The sequence below is a fragment of the Centruroides sculpturatus genome, unplaced genomic scaffold, assembly GCF_000671375.1.
Source record: "Centruroides sculpturatus isolate CEXI.00-Female unplaced genomic scaffold, Cexi_2.0 scaffold942, whole genome shotgun sequence".
In the NCBI taxonomy this organism is placed as follows: domain Eukaryota; kingdom Metazoa; phylum Arthropoda; class Arachnida; order Scorpiones; family Buthidae; genus Centruroides; species Centruroides sculpturatus.
In genome coordinates, this window is record NW_019385478.1 from 178,931 (window position 1) to 199,738 (window position 20,808).

At 30.0% G+C, this 20,808-nt stretch overlaps 1 protein-coding gene across 3 annotated transcripts in view; it reads left to right on the plus strand.

The window, feature by feature from the left end:
• The window catches only part of LOC111639347 (A-kinase anchor protein 9-like), a 71,429-nt gene that overhangs the window by 30,592 nt on the left and 20,029 nt on the right, over positions 1 to 20,808 (plus strand). For all 3 annotated transcript variants that reach the window (XM_023385215.1, XM_023385216.1, XM_023385217.1), the window contains 9 exons: positions 2,520 to 2,752; positions 3,539 to 3,658; positions 5,727 to 5,912; positions 8,761 to 8,967; positions 11,488 to 11,799; positions 11,973 to 12,176; positions 12,924 to 13,073; positions 15,384 to 15,554; positions 16,281 to 16,427. In XM_023385215.1, coding sequence (XP_023240983.1) covers positions 2,520 to 2,752; positions 3,539 to 3,658; positions 5,727 to 5,912; positions 8,761 to 8,967; positions 11,488 to 11,799; positions 11,973 to 12,176; positions 12,924 to 13,073; positions 15,384 to 15,554; positions 16,281 to 16,427 — 1,730 coding nt within the window. The remainder of the gene's footprint in view (positions 1 to 2,519; positions 2,753 to 3,538; positions 3,659 to 5,726; positions 5,913 to 8,760; positions 8,968 to 11,487; positions 11,800 to 11,972; positions 12,177 to 12,923; positions 13,074 to 15,383; positions 15,555 to 16,280; positions 16,428 to 20,808) is intronic.

Sequence of the window (20,808 nt, forward strand, 5' to 3'; positions counted from 1 at the left end):
GCATGTTACCCATAAAGACTGTTAAAAAAATGGGAACTTAAGATAAATAATCTTAAAATGCCACGAGACAATAAAAAAACAAATGATATAAAGTATATTGGTTTCCCATACATCAAAGGACTACACGAACAAATTGATAATGAAATAAGTAATATAAACTTTAAGTTAGCACCGTCATACCAAAAAATGTATACAAGACTTAAACAACTCAACACTGAGAAAAAACAACAACTACCAGTCGAAGCTAAGAATGTGGTGTATAAAATTCACTGTATTTCTAATGATAATAAATATTATATAGGAGAAACTAAAAGAAAGTTAAAAACCAGATTAAAAGAACATATAGCAGATCTAAAATACAATAGAATAAATTCAGCCTTTCATGATCATTGCACTCTGAATGATTGTAACATTGATGAAGATAACGTACAAATACTCCACAAAGAAAAAGAAACATATCATCGTAAGTTCAAAGAAAGCATAGAAATTATCAAAAGTAATAAATGTATAAATAAAAACGTAAGTATTAAAACAAACGAAAACTGGCTCGATATCTTATAAAATTAAAAAACCTTTTAAATATTTTTAAAAAAATGTTGCCACAAGGCAGCCTACTCGTCATGTGACTGTGTAGTAAACGGTGGGCAAGCTCAACTTCAACCGAATAAAATTTAATGATGAGATTTGCCAAGTGTCTGAATGAATACAATAATTGATTTGTGTTCGAATTACTTATTTATTTACATTAGTCATATGAAAAATTGTTTGTTTTTAAGCAGTTACAGTTCTAGGTTATGCAAGTCTGAAGGAAACATGAAATTGTGAGTGTCTTTTACATAATTGTATGTAATGTAAAGCCTGCAATTTATGATGATTGGTATCATACAGCATCTAGGATCATAGCTAGTATTAAATTAAATTCTGAGTATTGAACATTTTGTACTGTTCCTTTGTGCTCTTTTGCATACAACAATGTTCTTGGAAATGTGAAACTGAATAATGATTGCCAGTTGTTTTTAAAGATTGGAGAAGATAAACTCAATGTAGGGTGTACCTGGACTTCTGGTTTTAAGTGAAGAAGAAGATGCACAATCTCTCTTCAAAACTCCTGATGTGTAGGCTCTGACGGTGTGTTTTTGTGAAGCTTAATGTGCAGGAACCAGCTTGCTACAAGCAATAATGGTGGTGGGTTCTATTCTAAAGTGGGTTTCCATTGCAGAATAGATTTTACCATAATTTTTAAGTGTGGCTATGGCCGGTAACTTTCTAATAGGTGGTTCAAGACATCAACTCTACCCATTCTCTGGTTGAATGCCTTGATGAGAGTTGATTTGGTTAGATGTCAATCATTTTTTTTTTTTTTTGAGCTGTGCAAAATTGCTATATTTTTGTCAGTTTGATTCACTTCAAAAGGAAAACTTAAAGTCAAGAAACTTTCTTCTACTTGATCAATTTTTTTTGTCAGCTAACATTTGTAAGAATCTCAGTATTGGTGCTCTAATTATTTGAATGATGTAGCTTCCCAATGAAAAGTTTCACTTCTTGTTTAGTATCCTGATAGCCAAGGATTGTTGGTTTTATCAAAACAATTCATTGAAGAATGAGGAAAAAAGAAATTAATTTGTTTACACTACATTACAGGCAAAACTTTCTGGAAATTGTTCTCGTGAACTCTTTCTTTTTGTTTCTTCTAGGGACAAAATGCAAAATTCAACATCTGATTCATCAAGTAGTATCTGAACAGCCTCTTCAGATCACACAGACGACATCAATGATTGCGTACTCTTTCATAGCTTTTATGAAAACAATATTTACATGATGTACCAAAGTTTCCAAATGCAAATGTATCAAAATGTTTTCCCCTATTAAATAAACAGATAAGATTGATACAATTTAAAGAACAATAGTATAAATAGAAGAAATTTATAATTGCAAAATTCATTTTGGACTGTTTCATTGATGATAAAAAATTTGGTAAAATTTTCTTTCCAAAATTGTCAATATTCAACAGTCTAAAGACCAACTAAATGACAACATCATGAGAAAAATTAAGCAATGTTAATAAATGCAAACCTTTTTATATTATAACATCACAAAAAAAAACATAAAATTAATTTAAAAAAAAAAGTAAAATATATTATATAATATGTTCCTAATAGAGAACATTGGCAAATGAATGGTTAATTGATGATTGTCCTTCTTAATTCCTCATATTTTCTTCATAGATTATGCAATACAGGACTTTCTTACTAAATGTAGAACTTTGTATTTTTGGATTTTAAAGATAGGAATTTAACTAGAAATTTCATTTTTTGCTTGTACTTTGATCTTGTCGAGAGTTGCAACTGATTATAAATGGTAATAACTAAACTCTGCTGTATATAGTTTATGGCAAACTTGCAAGATAAATGAGCAAAAAATAAATTTAATTATATTTAGTAATTTGTAGCTTTCATAAAATAATGCAATGAATTTTCTGAATTCTAAGTTATTTTATTAATGTTGAATTCTGTTTATAGCACTCTTAAAAGAAAACAACAAACTGAATTCCGACAAACATAAGTTACAGCAAAATCATGACAAAGAAAGGCAACAGATGTTATCGCGCATTCATCATCTGGAGTTAGTTTTGGAAGAGACAATATCTCAGAAAGAAGATCTGTTGGAGGAAAAGTGCCATGAGATAGAAGACTTAAAATCTCAAATGGAATCTGTGGAGAAACAGTTACTGTCTTATAAAAGATTCATTGAGGTAAATTCATTGGTTTATGTTATAGTAAATATAGGATAGTCTAACACTGGCTATGCACATACCAGTATACGTGAATATGTGGATGACAGAACTGTCAGCTGTTTTTCATCTAAATATTCGAGTATACTGAACTGGTGAACCTGTTTAGGTATATGGGTGTATGTGTAGCTGGCTTGAGTCTCATGCTTAATTACAGATGAATAATAAGGTTAGAATTTGAAGCCATTTATAATACAATGTGTTCAATATGTTTTTTATCAACATTGATGATCTTTACATCATGGAAAGCACTGGGGAAGGGAATTGACTGTTTTATCTTTTCTTTAAATGCAAATCCTTGCAGCTTATTTTCATGGAAATATCCAGAAGGTAGTTCTTCTAAAGCCTGTGGTTTGATAAACTCAAGCCACAGACTTTAGAGGAAATCAATTATTTATTAAATGCTAAATTATTGCTGTTCCTAGAGAAAATCTTCAAAGCAATGTCAAACTTTGGAATAAGATCAAGGAGATTAAAATTGACAGGAAATGTATTGAATACATAATAATTATAATAATAAATGGATTCAGATACTGATTTGAATGAAACTTGCATAACATTTATATAGTTTGTTGTTTATTTATAATAAAATGTTAAACTAGGGTCACTTCATATTATTTAATTATTTCTATAGCTTGTAGAATTTTTCATGAATTAATTAACAATTTTTAGATAAAAAAATGCAAATTTTGTAATTATTACCTGTGTTTTGACTATAATTTCTTATACAAAATCATTTATACTCAGGAACAGGCCCAGGAACGTGAACAGGAAAGAGACGAGTATTTGCGAGAAGTTAAAAAGTTGCAAGAGATCGTGAAAGAAAAAGACCGGATACAAAATAACGACGAAAGACTGTCTAGAGAAGTAATTAAATATTTAACTTATTATTATGCTTTCTTCTATTAGAAATAAAAAGTATTGCTGTTTAGCCAATAAGCTGCACCATTATGGGCTGGTTGAACTCAAGACTGGCACAAATAAACAGTCTTCTTAGCATCCAAAGGATGCAACAGTTAAAAGAAAAAATATAGTGTAGTTTCTTCATTTATCTCTAATTCAAATTGTATAATAAATTAATTTAGTGTATAATTTGAACTAGAGACAGGTGACATGTTCACATTTATATTTTAATAAAAGAAATTAAAAATTAATTTTAATTATAATAACTATACCTACCTTATTTTAAATAACATAATTTAATATACACATGTTTCAGTGTTTTTGAAATAATTTTAAAATGTATTTTGTGTCACCCCGTATTCTTATCAAACTCTATTAACAAGTATAAATTAAACTCTTCTCGGAAATAGAAATTGTCTAATAGAGGAGAATTCCGAAGCTTTAATATCACAAATGTAAGAAATTATTTTCGTAAATGAAGAAACAGAGAACTTTAATTAATTAATTAATTTATTTATTTATGCATACTGGAGATTTCCATGATTTGGAGAGACAAAACAATCTTCCAAATACAAATCACATAATTACATTGAACATAAAATCACAAAAACAGTTAATACATAACAATATTAAATTACATTAGAAGTAGCTTAAACCTAGTTTAAATTCGGGAGCATCTATAATGAAAAACATAATAATACTAATAAAATAGTTATAATAATAAATTATAATAGTTTAATTATTAATAAGAATACTTCTTACCTATAAAAAAGAAAATATTAGTATCAATGACAACACTGACAGATGCTCCCAAACTACACCGGTAGTAAGACTAAATTTAAAGCAGAGGAAACACGTCTCCTAAAACAAAATATCAACAGACTTTGTTAGAAAACGAAATACTTTAAATTGAAAGCAAGGTTCCAATAAAATCTTCAGATAAAAAGACTTGAAAAGAACAATGCAACCAAAAATTTCTTCTCTAACACCTTAAGACGCCCACAATTAACCAAAATATGCCAAGCATCCACAGTCTCCTCTACCATGCAAAAATTAAACAATTTTCTAGAGTAATTATTTAAAAATACAGAGAATTATACCGTGCCTATAAAAAAAAATATTAGTAACGATGACAACACTGACAGATGCTCCCCAACTGTGATTAATAAAAACAACTGTACAGTTAGTTCTGTTATATGATGTCATAGTAAAATATGTCTTATATTAAATATGTAATTCAGATGTAGATATACACAATCCATATCTTTCATTTACTATGAGGTTTCTTTCATGCATTGCCCTTTTTGCTATTTTTCCATCCTTCTTACTATTTCAATCTTCTTGAGAGGGTTTGAAAGTTGGTCTCCTAGCAACATTCCTGTCTTTAGTCCTTTTTTAAGGGCATCATGCCTGTGTATCTCAATCTCTTGGTAAACTAGGTATTTTCTGGAAAAATGAAAATGAATTATTTAGTGTGTAGAAAGCTAGAACTGTTCAAAGGACCTAATACTGATATAAATCTAAAATAAAAAATTGTTGTGACAATTAATGTAAATCGAAAGCAATCAGAAACTCAATTAACATCTAATGTGCGACCATCATACACTGGCAGTTTGCCTTCACATTGTGAACTTTGACTTCAAACATCTCAGCCCATAGATCAAATTAAAAATTCCTTTGATATTTGATCTATGGGTTTGTCATAACATAACAAAAAGTCGTGTTTAGTGGTCATCAGTTGCTTTAAATTTTGATCACAGACAACATACTTTTTGATTTATGCAGAGCTTTGCTCAAATAAAAATTGTCACTTGAATTAAGAGTTCATGATTCTAATGTACATTTATTTATGAAACTTTCCAGTTCTTTAGTTAAGTTGGGTATCCTGATTAATCAAAGGTCTCACTACACAATGGGGGGGTCTTGTTTTTATTGAGCAAACACTGGACACAAAAGATGTATCAATTAGATTTTAGTTTTATGTAACAATTTAACGAATATTGTAACCATTTAAATTATTCATAATTTGTAGGTTGAATTATTAGAACAGCAACTGAAAAGCAAAATGGAAGATCAAAGAGAAATCTTGAAAAAAAGAGAGCAGGCAGAAGCGGACTTGAGACAGTCTGTGGATAAGATACACGATTTACGAGATATCATTTCTGAATTGGAATGCCAGTTAGATATAAAGATTAATGCCGAAAAAGAACTAAATCAGGTAAGTTAGGTTATATTACTAGAGGTACTTCAATCCAGGTGCCCTTGACCACCCAACTACAATGTCTGAAGCTGGATACATATGTATGGGTATACCTGAACTTATGAATGACTGTCATTAATATACCTGAACTGTCAGTTTTTCATTTACACATTCAGGTATACCAAACAAGCATGCCTGTCCAGATATACCTGCCAGATATACTTGTACATGTGTACTCGGCTTTATGACACACACTGCATTTTTTTCATAATTTATATTTTCCTTAAGAAAATTAGCATTACACATTATCTTTAGTTATTTTGATCAACGAATCAAAAATTTCTATAGAAAATAATTGAGAGTAGCAGAAAAGAAAATGGTAATTTAAAATAATTCTAATAAAAATAAATTATTAGAAGCAGTATTGTGATTTGTATTATATCTGGCAAAAGCCAATGGCTTAAGGAAAGCTTTCTTGTAGCAATGTTAGTCAATTGTCAAAACCTGACAACAGTGAGTAACTGAAGACACTATTGGTTGGCATCATCATTTTTTGAGGAATAAGGATTGCAGATTGTTTCATCAGAATGTGCATTTGTGATTTATATCTTTCTTGGAATGCCACACTTCTAAAAGCAAGAAAAACTTTCCGTTATGAATACCTCTTATGGCATGGCAAAATTTTAACAGAGCTTACAGAACAAAATTGGAATGGCAAAACAAGTCAAGTACTAGCAGAGTAGTTTTTAGTCCAACAAGATGATGATAAACTTCTTCAAGAATAGTTGAGCAATGCTCACTTGTTCACATGCCAGTTCTAGATATAAAAGATTAAAGTACAATGTCTTATAGTAAGTACAAGTATTTTTACTATTATGAGAATTCAGATTCTTTAGATAATGCTTTGTGATGCCATTCTGCTTCTCTGTAAGAAGTTTGCTTCTACTCAAACACATTTTATGTCAGTAAGCAAGCAAAAATGCTATGCCAATATAGTTTTATTTATTGTATGTAGATTATATAATATTATATGTGGAAACAAATTAATAATGTTTTAATCATTAAATTTGCAAGAATAATAATTAATAGTGTTTTAAACCTGGAGATTTAGCTTGAATGAAAAAATGTCCCAGAAAATGTTTAATTACAAATTAATTTTAGGGCTTCTTGGACCTGTAGATGATTTTGTTGATTACACAGAGTCATTTATTACTAATAAAATGATAAACAATGTGTTTTTAATGTTTCTAAATAAACAGCATAAGCAAATGATGTTTAATTAGAATAAAATCTGTAACTATTTAAACCCATGTGCTTGCAAATATTAATGGTTCATCTTTAGGTGTTTATAAACAAATGAGAACAAACTTACACTGTAGAATGTGTATCTTTTAACTTGACTGTCCGCATGACTGATATCATTGTGTTAAGTCAGTATAAAAATGTATGACATCCATACAAATCATACCTCTGATATCTACTAATTTATTTTCATACTTTTTAAATTTCTTTTGACATGTAAACATACTGTATTTAAAAATTTTATTTTTGCATTAATTTGTTCGTGTAACCTGACTTTTATGATTTTTACATTAGTCAGTTTTTTAGATGTTTACTTACTTAGGAAACTGTGATATAAAACAATCTTTCTGTTCATATTGTTAACAATAAACTTGAAATATAAACTTCCTGAGTAGTATTTATATAATATGTAGTTTACCTTCAATCGTTGAGTAATGTTTGTAATGTAGCTTACAATTTGGAAGAAATTTTGTATCTAAATTATGTAATAATTAATGTTAAGCCAGTTTCAATGCCAGTCTAGTAAATTAGGAGATAGATTTTTTTTATAAAATAAATTTACTAAATTAGGAAAAAAAAAAAAAAAGATAAACCTTGAATGCAAGTATAGACAAAACAATAGAGTACATTTGACCTTTAACAAAGGTCAAACATACTTGATTACTGGAATGGCTCCAGAAAAATTTATTTTATTTTTTATTTTTTATAAATTTTGTTTAAAAGAAATATTTTAATCTTTTAAATTTAATTTTTATATTAATTTCCTTTAAAATATCATAAGCAATCAAGTTTCTCAAAGTCATTTTCACAGAAAATGTTACAAAGATTCTAATTTATCATTTATAATTGTAAATTATAAACTATAAAAAAACTATGAACAATTCCCTATTCTAAATTTAATTAAAATTATATTTATAACTATCAAACCATTTATCCAAGTAATACACAGAAACCTTGATAGTTTCTACTACATTGTATAACAAGTTATGAGTCATAAGACATAACGTATTATTAAGAATAATTTAGAAACAGAAATGTTTTCTTATATGTTTTAGTACTTACATCGTGTCATAAATAACCTACATTCTGTCAGGTAAGTTTCAGTTTTATATGAATAACAACTGAATTGTTTGCTGTAGAAATAGAAAATGCTTGGTAATACTTGATAAACTTGCATTTGACACATGTTTAAAGGCAATAATCTGTAAAGATCATCAGTTATGCATTGCCAATTATATATTCTATAATCTACTTATATAAAAATAATCCTTTCTTTGGTTAAATTCATATGTTAGATGGCATTTATAACATACTTTTACATTCTAAGCCAATATTTAATTCTAGAATGTAGCTGAATATATCTTAATATAGTCGAATATGAAAAGTAATTGGATATAAAGTAAACATTTTGATAAATATAATGATATTCTGAAAATTAAATATGTACGTTATAACTCAATATTTCTGTAAGATCTTACTCTATAGATTTGTGTGAAGATCATACACCTAACTCACTTTATTAAATGATACATACAAATTAGTAAAATGAATAAATATATTCTAGAAAATTGCTAACCTAGAAGAAACTTTGTTACATCATGAGAAAGAAAATGCAGACCTTAATAATGAGATTGAGAGACTGCAGGCAATGTGTGCCAATAATGAATTAAAGGATCATGTTCAAGCCTTGAAAGAACAGCTGGAATCAAAAGGTCAGCAGCTCGAACAGATGAAGAATTGCCAATCTCTATTGCAAGAATTCCACAGTTATGTGAGTATCTGTAAATATTAATATGTACATGATTATATAAGAATTATGCTTTTTGAACAGTTAAGGTCCATTCCAAAACTAATGAGATACAGTATATAAAACAATGTTTAACTTGTATAGTTATAGGGCTTTAAGTAATATAGTTCTGGAAGGAAAGATTGGACGGAGGTCCATGTAGCATAACTAGTAATATATCTATATGCATGACACACATGGGTTCATGTCTCATTTCAATCTTCAGAATCTTCTAAATTATTAAATTTACAAGTAATATGATATATCAGCCTAACTGTCAATCTTTAGGACAAACTTATTTATTTAATTGATTTATTGATTATGGGTCAAATATAGCTCCAAAAGTGCTTGTATGTAAAGAGCACGTAAACATTTTTGATATGTTTGATCTCAATATGATGTTCTAAATAAACTCTTCCTTTAGATCCACGGTAACCTAACTGCAGATTGTGAGCCACTCATGACTCTTCTAGACCAATGTTTCTCAAAGTAGGTGATATTATCCCCCTGGGGACATTTGAATTATCCGAGAGGGCATTTTTGCAGGAAAACATACAAATATTTATTTCAGTTATTTTGCTTTACTTCATATTGGTGGGCTAAAAAAAAAAGCCCTGCTGAGGGCTCCTGTGTACACAGAACAGGATGTTACTACTAATAAGCAATGATCCAAAAAAAGTTTGAGAAACATTATAGTCATTACTATAATGAGATCAGCCAGGATTTCTTTGATATAGTTGACAGATTCATTTGGAAATTTCAATTTATTTGAAGCATTGACAAACTGTTAATCAAAATCCACTTTTACAAAGCAATTTGCAATGCCATGCGGAACTTTATTTTAAGCTTTGTTGATCATTTGCATTGCATTTAGCAGGTTCACACTAAACTGACATTCATTATCTGTCTTCTGCAACACACAATGTTGTTTGCACGATAGGCTTTCTGTATCGTAATGTAAAGTTTTGAATGATTCCCTGATCAAAACTATTAATAACAACAGCAGTTTTTATTATTCTGCTTCCAAAAAAATTACAAGTTGTTTGCTTTTTTATCTTTGTGACACGAATTAATTTGAACACCATTGTTCTTCCAGCAGACATTTAAAAGAAATAGTATAACTTTGTCATGCAGTTTTTAGCATCTTAACATTCACATTTAATTAAGTAGTGAGAATACTTGGTGGAATATAAAATTTTTATAAAATATAATATAATAATGTACATTTGTACAAATAAAAAGTATAATATACATTTGATAAAATTGCTAGGACAATAATTATAAAATTAATAAACAATTCATGACTATAGAATAACGAGTCTTTTGATGTCCTTTCTTACATCTTAGGAAAATATTCTGAAAGGACATCAAAAGACTCATTATTCTATAGTCTTAAATTGTTTATTAAGTAATGAGATACATTTAGATAAACTCAAATTTGGCCAATAACTCACTAAGTTGTCAGGTCACGGGTGCATTTGTTACATTTTGAAATCATTACTTTTTAAATTTGAAACCATTACAATTTATTGGTCAGTTTTCATTTAAGAATAAGATTATCACTTTTGGTGCAAAATATCATTAAAATTTCGATTATATTCGTATGATCAGAGATGTAATCTTATACAGTACCAATTTTTATTGTCTTAATACTTTCTATCTCCTTGGAAAGAAAGCATATGAAATTAGACATAAAGTCTCCGATTCTTAAATTTCAAGGCAGCAAAATTTGATCGCAAAACTACTTGACTTATAGAAATGTAGAATGCATTGAATCTAGAGGAGGTAAGTTGAGACAAAAATAAAATTCAAATTAAGTAAGTTAAATTCTTGATTTTTGATAATATAATTAATCTATTCATTCATAATTATTGTGTATGTGTGTTTGTACATAAATTATACAATGTTGAGTAGATTAAAAACTTATATATATATTTAGTACTGTATTTGTTAAAATTTTCCTTTTTAAAAATGAATAATGAATAGCATTAAATAATGAATAGCATTAAATAACATACAGGGTGAATAGTAAAGTCCTTATACATTGATATGTGTGAGTAACACAAAAGATATGACATACATTAGTGAATGCTGCACAAAGACATAGGAAACAGAAATACACAGGTTATACTGTAGATAAACACATGAGAAATAAATGAACTCATGAGAAATACACATTTACTGCTCAATCTGCACATTAACTTTTTATTCATGCTATTCATTTATGCATTTCTCTACAACCTAGTAATTGACTTTTTTCTGTATCGTCCATTGTTTTTGAGATTGAAATACTAACTTCTGAATTTTACCACTGGGGTTGCTGAGAACAGTTTCATCTTGTAGTGCATAGTCACTTTGCTATAACTATAGGTTACATTTGTAACTGTCGTTATCCATATTTGTCAGTTACATGTTTGTAAAAAGACTTTACTATTCATCCTGTATATAATATCATGAATATAATTGTTTTTTTTTTTTAATATTATTCACATCTGATTTATACAGATACATTCATTAGAAGTAAAAATTGATAGCACCGTGTCCTCATTACAACTCCATAAATTATCCTATCCATGCAGCAGTCCCATTCCCAGTGATACTTCTTTAAGCGAGCAGGACGGAGAGCTTCGACCACTGTCCGAAGCATCGCTACGACTTGTAGACGACATCAGGGTGTATTCTCCAAGCACTTCAAACTGGGATGAAATGAAACGCTTCGAAGATAAATTAGATAACTTAGTCAAAGCAGAAGAAGAATTAGTAAAAATAAATAAGAATTTAACAACAGAGTTGAAAACTTTCAAGGAAACCCATGAAGTAAGGTGCCATTTTTTATCATTTGAAATTAAAATTTAATTCTATCAGAATTCTGTTGTTTATAGATATTGCTTTGAGTTAGGGGAATGACAAATATATGTTAGTTTAATTGTATAATTTGTCTAAACTGTAATATTTTTCTTAAAAGTAATATCATAAACCACATATTTTAGGAAATTCTTCACGAGAAGATCGCCCTTCAGGAGCAAGTGAATAACCAGCTACTGCAAATCTCAGCACTCAAAGCTCAAATTGAGGAGCATAGACATCATTTGAATGGACAGATGAATGTCGGCAATCATACTAAAATAGAAATATTTCAGCTTCAAGAGGATCTGCTGAAGGAACGACAGCAACAGGAACTTTTAAATAACAAAGTAAGTTTGAAACAATTACTATGTATTAATGTTACCATCTTCATAATAACTTAACTCACCCAAAGATGTGAAAACCTGTTATTTGAATGGAAACAAATTTTCGAGTTATCTTCCTGTCTTTGTGCACTAAGAGGGTCTTTTTTCCATATTTATTATGGCCTTGGCGTGGCCTGTAATGGAGTAATAGGGCAGTGAGGAATGGGGCCCAACATAACCTATCCAGGGTGGACCGCTTGTGAAATATTTCTGGTGTTTTTTGACTGCCCAAATTCAATCCTGGATCTCCAGGACAGCAGGCTGTAGCCTATAAATTCCCACTGTCGCTCATCTGTCTGTTTCTTAATCTCAAGAACAGAGTTAGATAGATGGAAGCTGAGACCAGTTGTGAAAGACTTAGAGACAGGAGACCTCGATTCACTGTATACAATGCAAACTGGAAGGCACCTTATTTCAATTCAAAAATTTTCCCCTGAAAGGAGTTAGATAGATGACTCTATTGCTAACAGGAAAAGTATGATTTACAAGTGCAAAACACAACTAATTTAAGGTGGAGAGCATATATTTTAAATTAAATAAATTTAAAATATGATTATAAATTGCAGCCTGGCATTGTGACAATATCATAATAAATATTTGCTCATTATTTTATCGTATTAAAATAGCATTTTTCATCATTATAATTGTATATGTCATAATATTTGAAGAATAAGTTGAGAACTGATTAATTACATTTTTATTTTCTTATAGATACAAGAACTGTTAAAAGAAATTGACAGTTTGAAAGAGTTGGATGAGAAGGATAGAATAATTAATTCTGAAAGCAATCTTAATAGTAGTGAAAATGAAACTCTCATTCAAGAAATATCTTCCTTAAAAGAAGAAAATACCGATCTGAAAGTAAGTGAAATTGATATAAATAACACTGGGAACAAAATAAAAGCTTTTTTTTTTTTTGGCACACAAATGAAAATACCTGATCCTAATAGAATTTTTTATGCTATTTTTAAATATATAAACAGTTTTTCTTCATCACATCTGGTTTTTTGTGACAGCCAATTTAAATGTAAAATATATTTATTTAGACAACATGCATACACTTATTTATTTATCTTTTCTAAAATGGCAAGATGTGGATCTTCCGCTATATTTGGCATTTGGAGAATCCCTCTTGAGTGTCCAACAGAAATCAGCAAGCATTCTTGAATTCCACTGGCCCTGATACCTTTTTCCATGATAAAAATGTCTTGGTGGAAATACTCCCCATGTTCGTCACTGACAGCACCAAGATTTTCAGGAAAGAAATCCAGGTGGGAATCCAAGAAATGCATTCTGAGGGACATATTACATCCCATAACTTTGTAAGATTGTAAGAGCCCATTCACAATGTTGCAGTAATTTGGAGCTATCCAAGAAATTTTGTGCAACATCTTTGAATGGTTTCCACACTAACTTTTCAGCTGCATTTAACAAGCTTTCAAATTTATCATCTTTAATTAAAGTTTTTATTTATGGGCCCACAAAAACTCCAGCTTTGATTTAGCATCATTTATACAAGGAAATTTTTCCTTTAAATAATGAAATCCAGTATTGTTTATATTTATTGCCTTGACAAAGTTTTGAAAAGTCCTAACTTTATGTGAAGTGGAGGTAGAAGAATCATGTCAGCATTGACTAATGAAGCATGAACGATATTTTTCTGTCTAGGAATAAACATTTTACGCTTTGGCCATTCCTTCTTGACGTAATAGCTGCTTATACATTTTCTATGTTTACATATGTTTAGATACATAAAAACTTATCATTGGCTTATATATATATATATATATATAGCCTATATGAGTATTAGACAATATCATATATTTTATGATGTTTATTTAATGGCATAGTTCTTGGAATATATTAGTTTCATTAAGCAGTAGTTACCTTTAATATATCTGTACAATATTAGCACATAAATATTGTTTATGTGCTAATATTGTAGTTTTATCAGCAGTTTGGATTAAATTACAGTATTCATAAACATAATGAAAAATATTTCAATGCAGCCTGTGTAAATGGCTCAATAAACTCGACCTTTGATTAAAACCAGATGATCTGCTAAATTATTAGGCCTTGTTTAGGCTGTTAATAATTAAATACTAAATAATTTGTCTGAGGGTAGGCAATTAAGCCATCATTTCATGATAATTTTGATTCAGGATTTCTGGAAGAGAAGATTTATGCCAATTTTTTTTTCACATTTGCACATTGTACTGTTGATTAGTTATTAAACCATGCTAAGGATGACTATTCCTTAATTTTTTATATTATTTTAGTTTATATTATATAAGTATTCTTTTTATTAGTATGATTTGTGAATGTCAGTGTTCTGCAGGGTGTTCCTCTTGAATGTTTCTAGTTTTAAACTGTTCTATAAAATCCATTTGTTCAGATATGTAAGTAAAATGTGTCAGAAAACATTGGTCAATACTGCAAATTTTATCTGTTTATGCTTGAAACAGCCATTGCTGCTACATGGTGACAATTTGGACCTCCACTGCCACAGTCTAGATTGCTGGATTGCCATTTTTTGTTTGCGCAATCACCCCGCATCATCCTGTTCAACTTTTTTCTTTGTGGGTGTGTCAAGGATTCTGTGCATGCTAGACACATACATACATACATACATACAAGAAAGACAGTGGCCATACACGAAGTGTTTAGCCGGCAGGAGATAGACAGTAGAGAAAAGTAGGATCCCTCTGAACTGTGTACATATGGCTACAGTACCGTCTATGTTTGATGTTATTGTCTTGCTAGACACAAAGAGTCTTGCATACAAGAATTGTGGATGACATTGAAAGGGTTACTCCTAACATACTGGCTCAGGTGTGGGCTAAATCAAGTGTGGACCATATATATGTCAGGAGCAAATGTGGAACTTTACTGATTTGGTAATATAATACCTAACTTTTTAGAAGAATTTTCTTTTACAATAATACTCACATTTTTTTTTCAAACTTAATCCACAAAACTAGAGACATTAGACAGAACATTGTATTTTGCAATAGGATTTTAATTGATATTTATTTTATCATTACAAGTTAACTATGTCAGTTTCTAGCAGAAAATATCAAAAACAGCAAAGAAAATTTCTTTATATAAAAATGTGCTTGATGAAATAACAACATTTAAAGCCAAATCTAAGTTTAATATCTAACTTTACAGCAAGAAGTGGAGAAATTGCGTTCCAATAACGACAGTCACACACTTCCCGACTATGCTAAATTACTCCTCGACGACAAGAATGAAGAAATAGAGTTTCTTAATCAACAAGTTCACAATTTACAAGGCCTCATACAAACATATCATGATAATGAAAAAGAGAAACAGACAATGGTGAGTATTTAAGAAGTTTTTCATGTTCAAGTAATTCTTAGTTAATGCATTCTGTTTCAGTGCTGTTCATTAATTATCAGGACTTTTTAAACTAAATGCCACTTGTTTGGTGTGATGTGGTTCTATCGAAGATTGTTGGTAGATCCATATACAGAGTATTCAATTGCACTTCCGTATTCTATGTTATTTTTGCCAATTGGCATAGTTTGTATTTAAAATCGCCTTAATTTTTTGGGATTATCGCTGATTTTAATCCTTTATTGATATTATCACAAACTGTAAATACAAGATGATGATGGTGTCAGTACATAGACAATGACAACTTCACATCTTTATCGTTATGCTTCTATGTGTAATTGCATAATTACAGGCTTTTGATTTATTCTGTGAATTTAACAAATAATAAGAGTGAAAGGAAACTTAAATTTGATATTTTGATTTGTTATTTGAAGCTGCGTCCTGTTTTATAATTCTAGCATAGTAAACACTAGTATCTTGTTGTGTTCTAAAAACACATGGCAAGTCTTCCATCAATTATCTTCCATCAAATACAACACGATACTAGTGTTTACTATGCGAGAATTAAATTTGATATATTTCTATGTTATATTTGTATATAGGATTTTGCTAACGTATACTTTCAGAATGCATTTACAGTATTAACTGTGGACTACTTATATATTTTGAGTGACTATAATATCAAAAATGCTTGTTTTTACCCATCAGAAAGAAAATAAGCAGCCGGAATTGAGTGACTGTCAGAAATGTAGTGATTTGCAACTTGCGTTATCCGAAACTACATCAGAAAAGAATAATTTACAGCAGCAGATAAATACATTAATGAAAGAATTGGAAAGTTTAAACAGGCATCATGTAAGTACTGAATTATATTTGAACTTAATTATCTAATTGTAGGTTAAGGCTAATTATTTTTTTAACACTAAATATTTTATCACTTATTTCATTTACATACAGCTTTCTACTGATATTAATAACAATTACTGCTATGTTAATGTCATATTTGTTTTGACAAAACACCTGTAAAATAATAATCAAATAATGATAAGATGTGAAGTTGTCATTTAATTCAATAAACTTTATAAGCTGCATTTTTCAGAATACAAAAAATATATTTACTGGACATTAGCAAAATAGTTTTAAATGTTATGAATATTTTCATTCCTATACAATGGAAACTTCTTCAGTCTAACAAAGTTGAATTCTTGAATGTAATTTGTTTTTTTCTGATACATTATGTAAAGAATTTTCTTTTGTACAGGGATGGAAATACTATCAGTAGCTTTTAACTTTTGTCTTATAACTTTTTGTTTGTATATAGGGTGTTTAAGACTCTACTAACAAACTTGGTGAGATGGCAGGTCTCATTGAGAGAAATGGTTGTAGAGAAGCAACTCTTGTTTGTTGACACTCTTTAAGATATGTTTATTTTTATTTTTTGCGTGTATTATGTACCACTAGTAGACTTTGAAACTCTTGGACAATGTTCCTCATGATTGTCCATGAGTCAGAGGACACTTATTGATTTTAAAATCCATTTCTCTCTGAGATCTATTACTTCTCAAAATTTGGTAGTGGAGTTTTGAAACTGTACTGTATTATTGAATTAAAAGTGTAATTTAAAAAGTTTATTGTTATAGCCAGAAAATTAGTACTATTTAATACGTATAATTAGTGACATTCTATACATTTCTCTGTATGCAGAATTTACCATTATGAAAATTTCGATTAATATTTTTAGTATTATTGGGTTGTTTGGAAAGTAATTTCGTTTTTTTCCTTGGAAAAAAACACAATATTTTTATAATAAATAAATATTTTATTGAATTATATATTGACCATTTTGGTCAAATACATCTTGTCATCGTTTCTGGTAGTAGCATGATTTCATATTCATAAAAGTTTTGATCGTTACTTACAAAAAACTGATCCAAGTGATTTTTGACATTGTCATTTCAAGTAAATGTCTTACAGTTAAAAAAAATTTGTATAGACCGGAACAAGTAATAATCTGACTTTTGACTGTGCTCGATCTGGCAAATATGGTTGGTGAGATAGCATGTCCCATCTAAGTTATAACAGTTTCTGATGAGTTACCAAACTTGTGTGAAATTTGACATTATCGTGGTAAAACACTACACCTGTTTTGTTGATCAATTCTGGCCCCCTTTTCTATTTGATGATATTACTCAATTTGTTTACTCAATGGCAGTTAAATTGTTTTTTGGTTGTTCTTAAAGAGAGCGTCTCTCTTTAAGAACATGTGGAACCCATATATCAAGCTTTGAAATGAAACCAATTTGTTTCAAGTAATCATAAACAGTTCAATTTGACAAATTTAATCTCTTAGCGATTTCATGTGTTGTTATTCGGCAGTTTGCTTCAATCAGTACCTTTATTTTGTTTTCATTGGCTTCAACTGGCCATCCAGAACGTGGTGTATCTTTAATATTGAAATTGCCAGAACGAAATTTTGTAAACCAGTTTTGGCACTGTTGTTCTGTCAATATATCTTCTTCATACACGTCACACAATTTTTTTTTTGCTTGAACAGCATTCTTACTAGTGATGTAACGAATATTCGGTTACTATTCGGTATTCGGCCTATTTTTTGCTATTCGGCCGAATACCGAATATTTAATCACGATTCAGCCGAATACCGAATACCTAAAAACAGGAGTAAGAAATAACAAAAACACAGTAAATTAATCATTTTGGTATTTAGATTTAATGTTGTCAGGTTAGTGTTGTTTGTTTATATTCATTTATAACTTATAACATGCACAAAATAAAAAAAAAATATTAGTCACATGTATTCACAATTTATAATTACAAAGATCAGCACACGTACACACCTATTCGTTTGAGAATAGTCGCACACATCTGAGGGTCTGACCCTGCCTATCCTTTCTAAGTGCTCGTCTTTGCTCTTCCCTTTCTCTTTCCTCCATCTCTCTAGTCCACGTATGCATATGCATACATCATAATATGCGGCTTACGATACTTTCGATTCGTCACTTTTCTGTCGTAGTTTTTCCATTTTATAATTACGTGACTCATAGCCTGGTGATAACGGAGAAAAGAGACAGATAGGACATCGGTAACTGTGAGACAGATAGGACATCATATACCGATGTCCTATCTGTCTCACAGTTATGATTTTACAGATTCGAGGCAGCTTGGTAGCCCGAATGGCCCCAGGCTTTTGCCCGTGCACGCTAAGTGACTTTCATTACAAGCATTTAGCTTTCCAAAGTATATGAAAACAATTGTTTGGCATTGGCGAATTTTGCACAAATAAGTTGCCTGACTTTGTTTCATTATGTTATCAACTCAATTTCATATTTATTTTCATATTTTCACTTCACAGTCCTTCTCTGTTCTTTTTCCGTTATTTACACGTGTAGGTCATTTTATTGTTATTCACATTTGATATCATTTGTTATTAGCTTTCCAAAGTGTATGACAACAATTGTTTGGCATTGATGGCCACGATTGACATTGATGGCATTGACTATTTATTACATTCTGCCATGACGCTCTTGTCTGTATGCTACAGCTGTCAAGAATTAACGCGATTGGCGAAGCGTATTAACAGCGGGCAATAGAGAGCAGGGTCCTCCCCATAACGCGATTTGTGCGCCAATTTTTGTACGTGCGTTAATCAAGCCGAATAGTTTGGCCGAGTATTCGGCTATTTGGCCACGCTCCTGGCCGAATATTCGGTATTCGGCCTGGGGCCGAATATACTATTTGTTGCAACACTAATTCTTACCTTTTCGGTAATAAAAGAGCAAAATATGCTGAAAATGATGCTTTCGATCTTTCATATTTACACAAAAAATAAAGAATTACACAAAATCAAACAAATTTTTATTACAAATAAGCCTTAAAATGATAGCTGTCAAAATATATAACGATAATACGGTTTAGAATGAAAATGGCAGAAAAAATACGACTAATCATCTAGTGGTAAAAAAAAAAACGAAATTACTTTCCGAACAACCGAATATATAAAAATATACACTAATCATTGCATACAAGTTTATAAATACAGCACCACATACACAATGAACACATTAGTATATTTTGTGCTTTCATGACAGTTGTATTTAGGAATATGAAACAGATGAGAACTTTGAAGTATAATAATAATTTAGTTAGTTTTTAATGGGGTTTATTGAGAAAACATTTATGTATTTTAAAAATTACTTTTAATTAAAGTAAAACTTGTAATTTATTTCTTTTTGATGTTAGCTTAAATAAGCTTTAAGATTTTTTAAACAATATAGAGGAACAGTTATTTAAATTCTAAAAGTTTAAATGCATTTATGAAAAAAATGCTTTTAATCTTACTTTCATATCTCTTCTACTAGTCCAGAATTTCAATTAAAAGGACCATAGTTTAAACATTTGAAACTATCAAACTCATTTCTAATTTTAGATTTAAAACTTTAGAGCATTTTCAAGTTAAAGTTACAGTGAGCTATGAAATCTGTTTTAACAAAAATTTGGCTCCTGTTTGTTGCATTCATCCTGAGTGAATATGGGACATACTCACTTGTGCATATGTCATAATCACTTGGTCTTGCAGCAAGCATAGTCTGACTAGAATGGCTTGTAATACATTTGTGTGGAGAATATACTGGTGTATGCTATGCATACAGAGATTTATCTTACTGTAAATATTTTTGAATACGTTTTAAGATTTACTAATTTGTCTGCAGAGGCAGTTAATGTATTATTTCTAGTTTGTTACATTCCCATTCTAGTATTTTATGAGCATTTTTCACCAAATTAACCACAGCTAAGTAAGTATGATATCCTCATGATACATATTATCCATCTGTGCAAAAATTCAGTCAAAACAAAAAATGTTTTCCATTTATCACAGATCCTCAAAATACCACACTGCTTAAAATTGTCACCTTATACATGTGGTCACATACAATTTTTCTTTATTGTCACATGGCCACATTTATAAGATGATTTTCTGCTCAGATGTTGTTTTTTGTGACCAGACATCATCACCTTGTGGCAATTCTGAGACACTTCATAATTGTTGCAAGAGGTATTCGTGACATCATGAATGTTTGTCGGCCGTGCATGACATAATGACATGGCAGTCTGCAAGTCACTAAGACTTTGAACACTTTTACTGTAAGATAGCTTATGAACACTATGATCTTCAACAATTTAAATTTATTTCGTGTCCAAAAATACACAGAAAAATAAT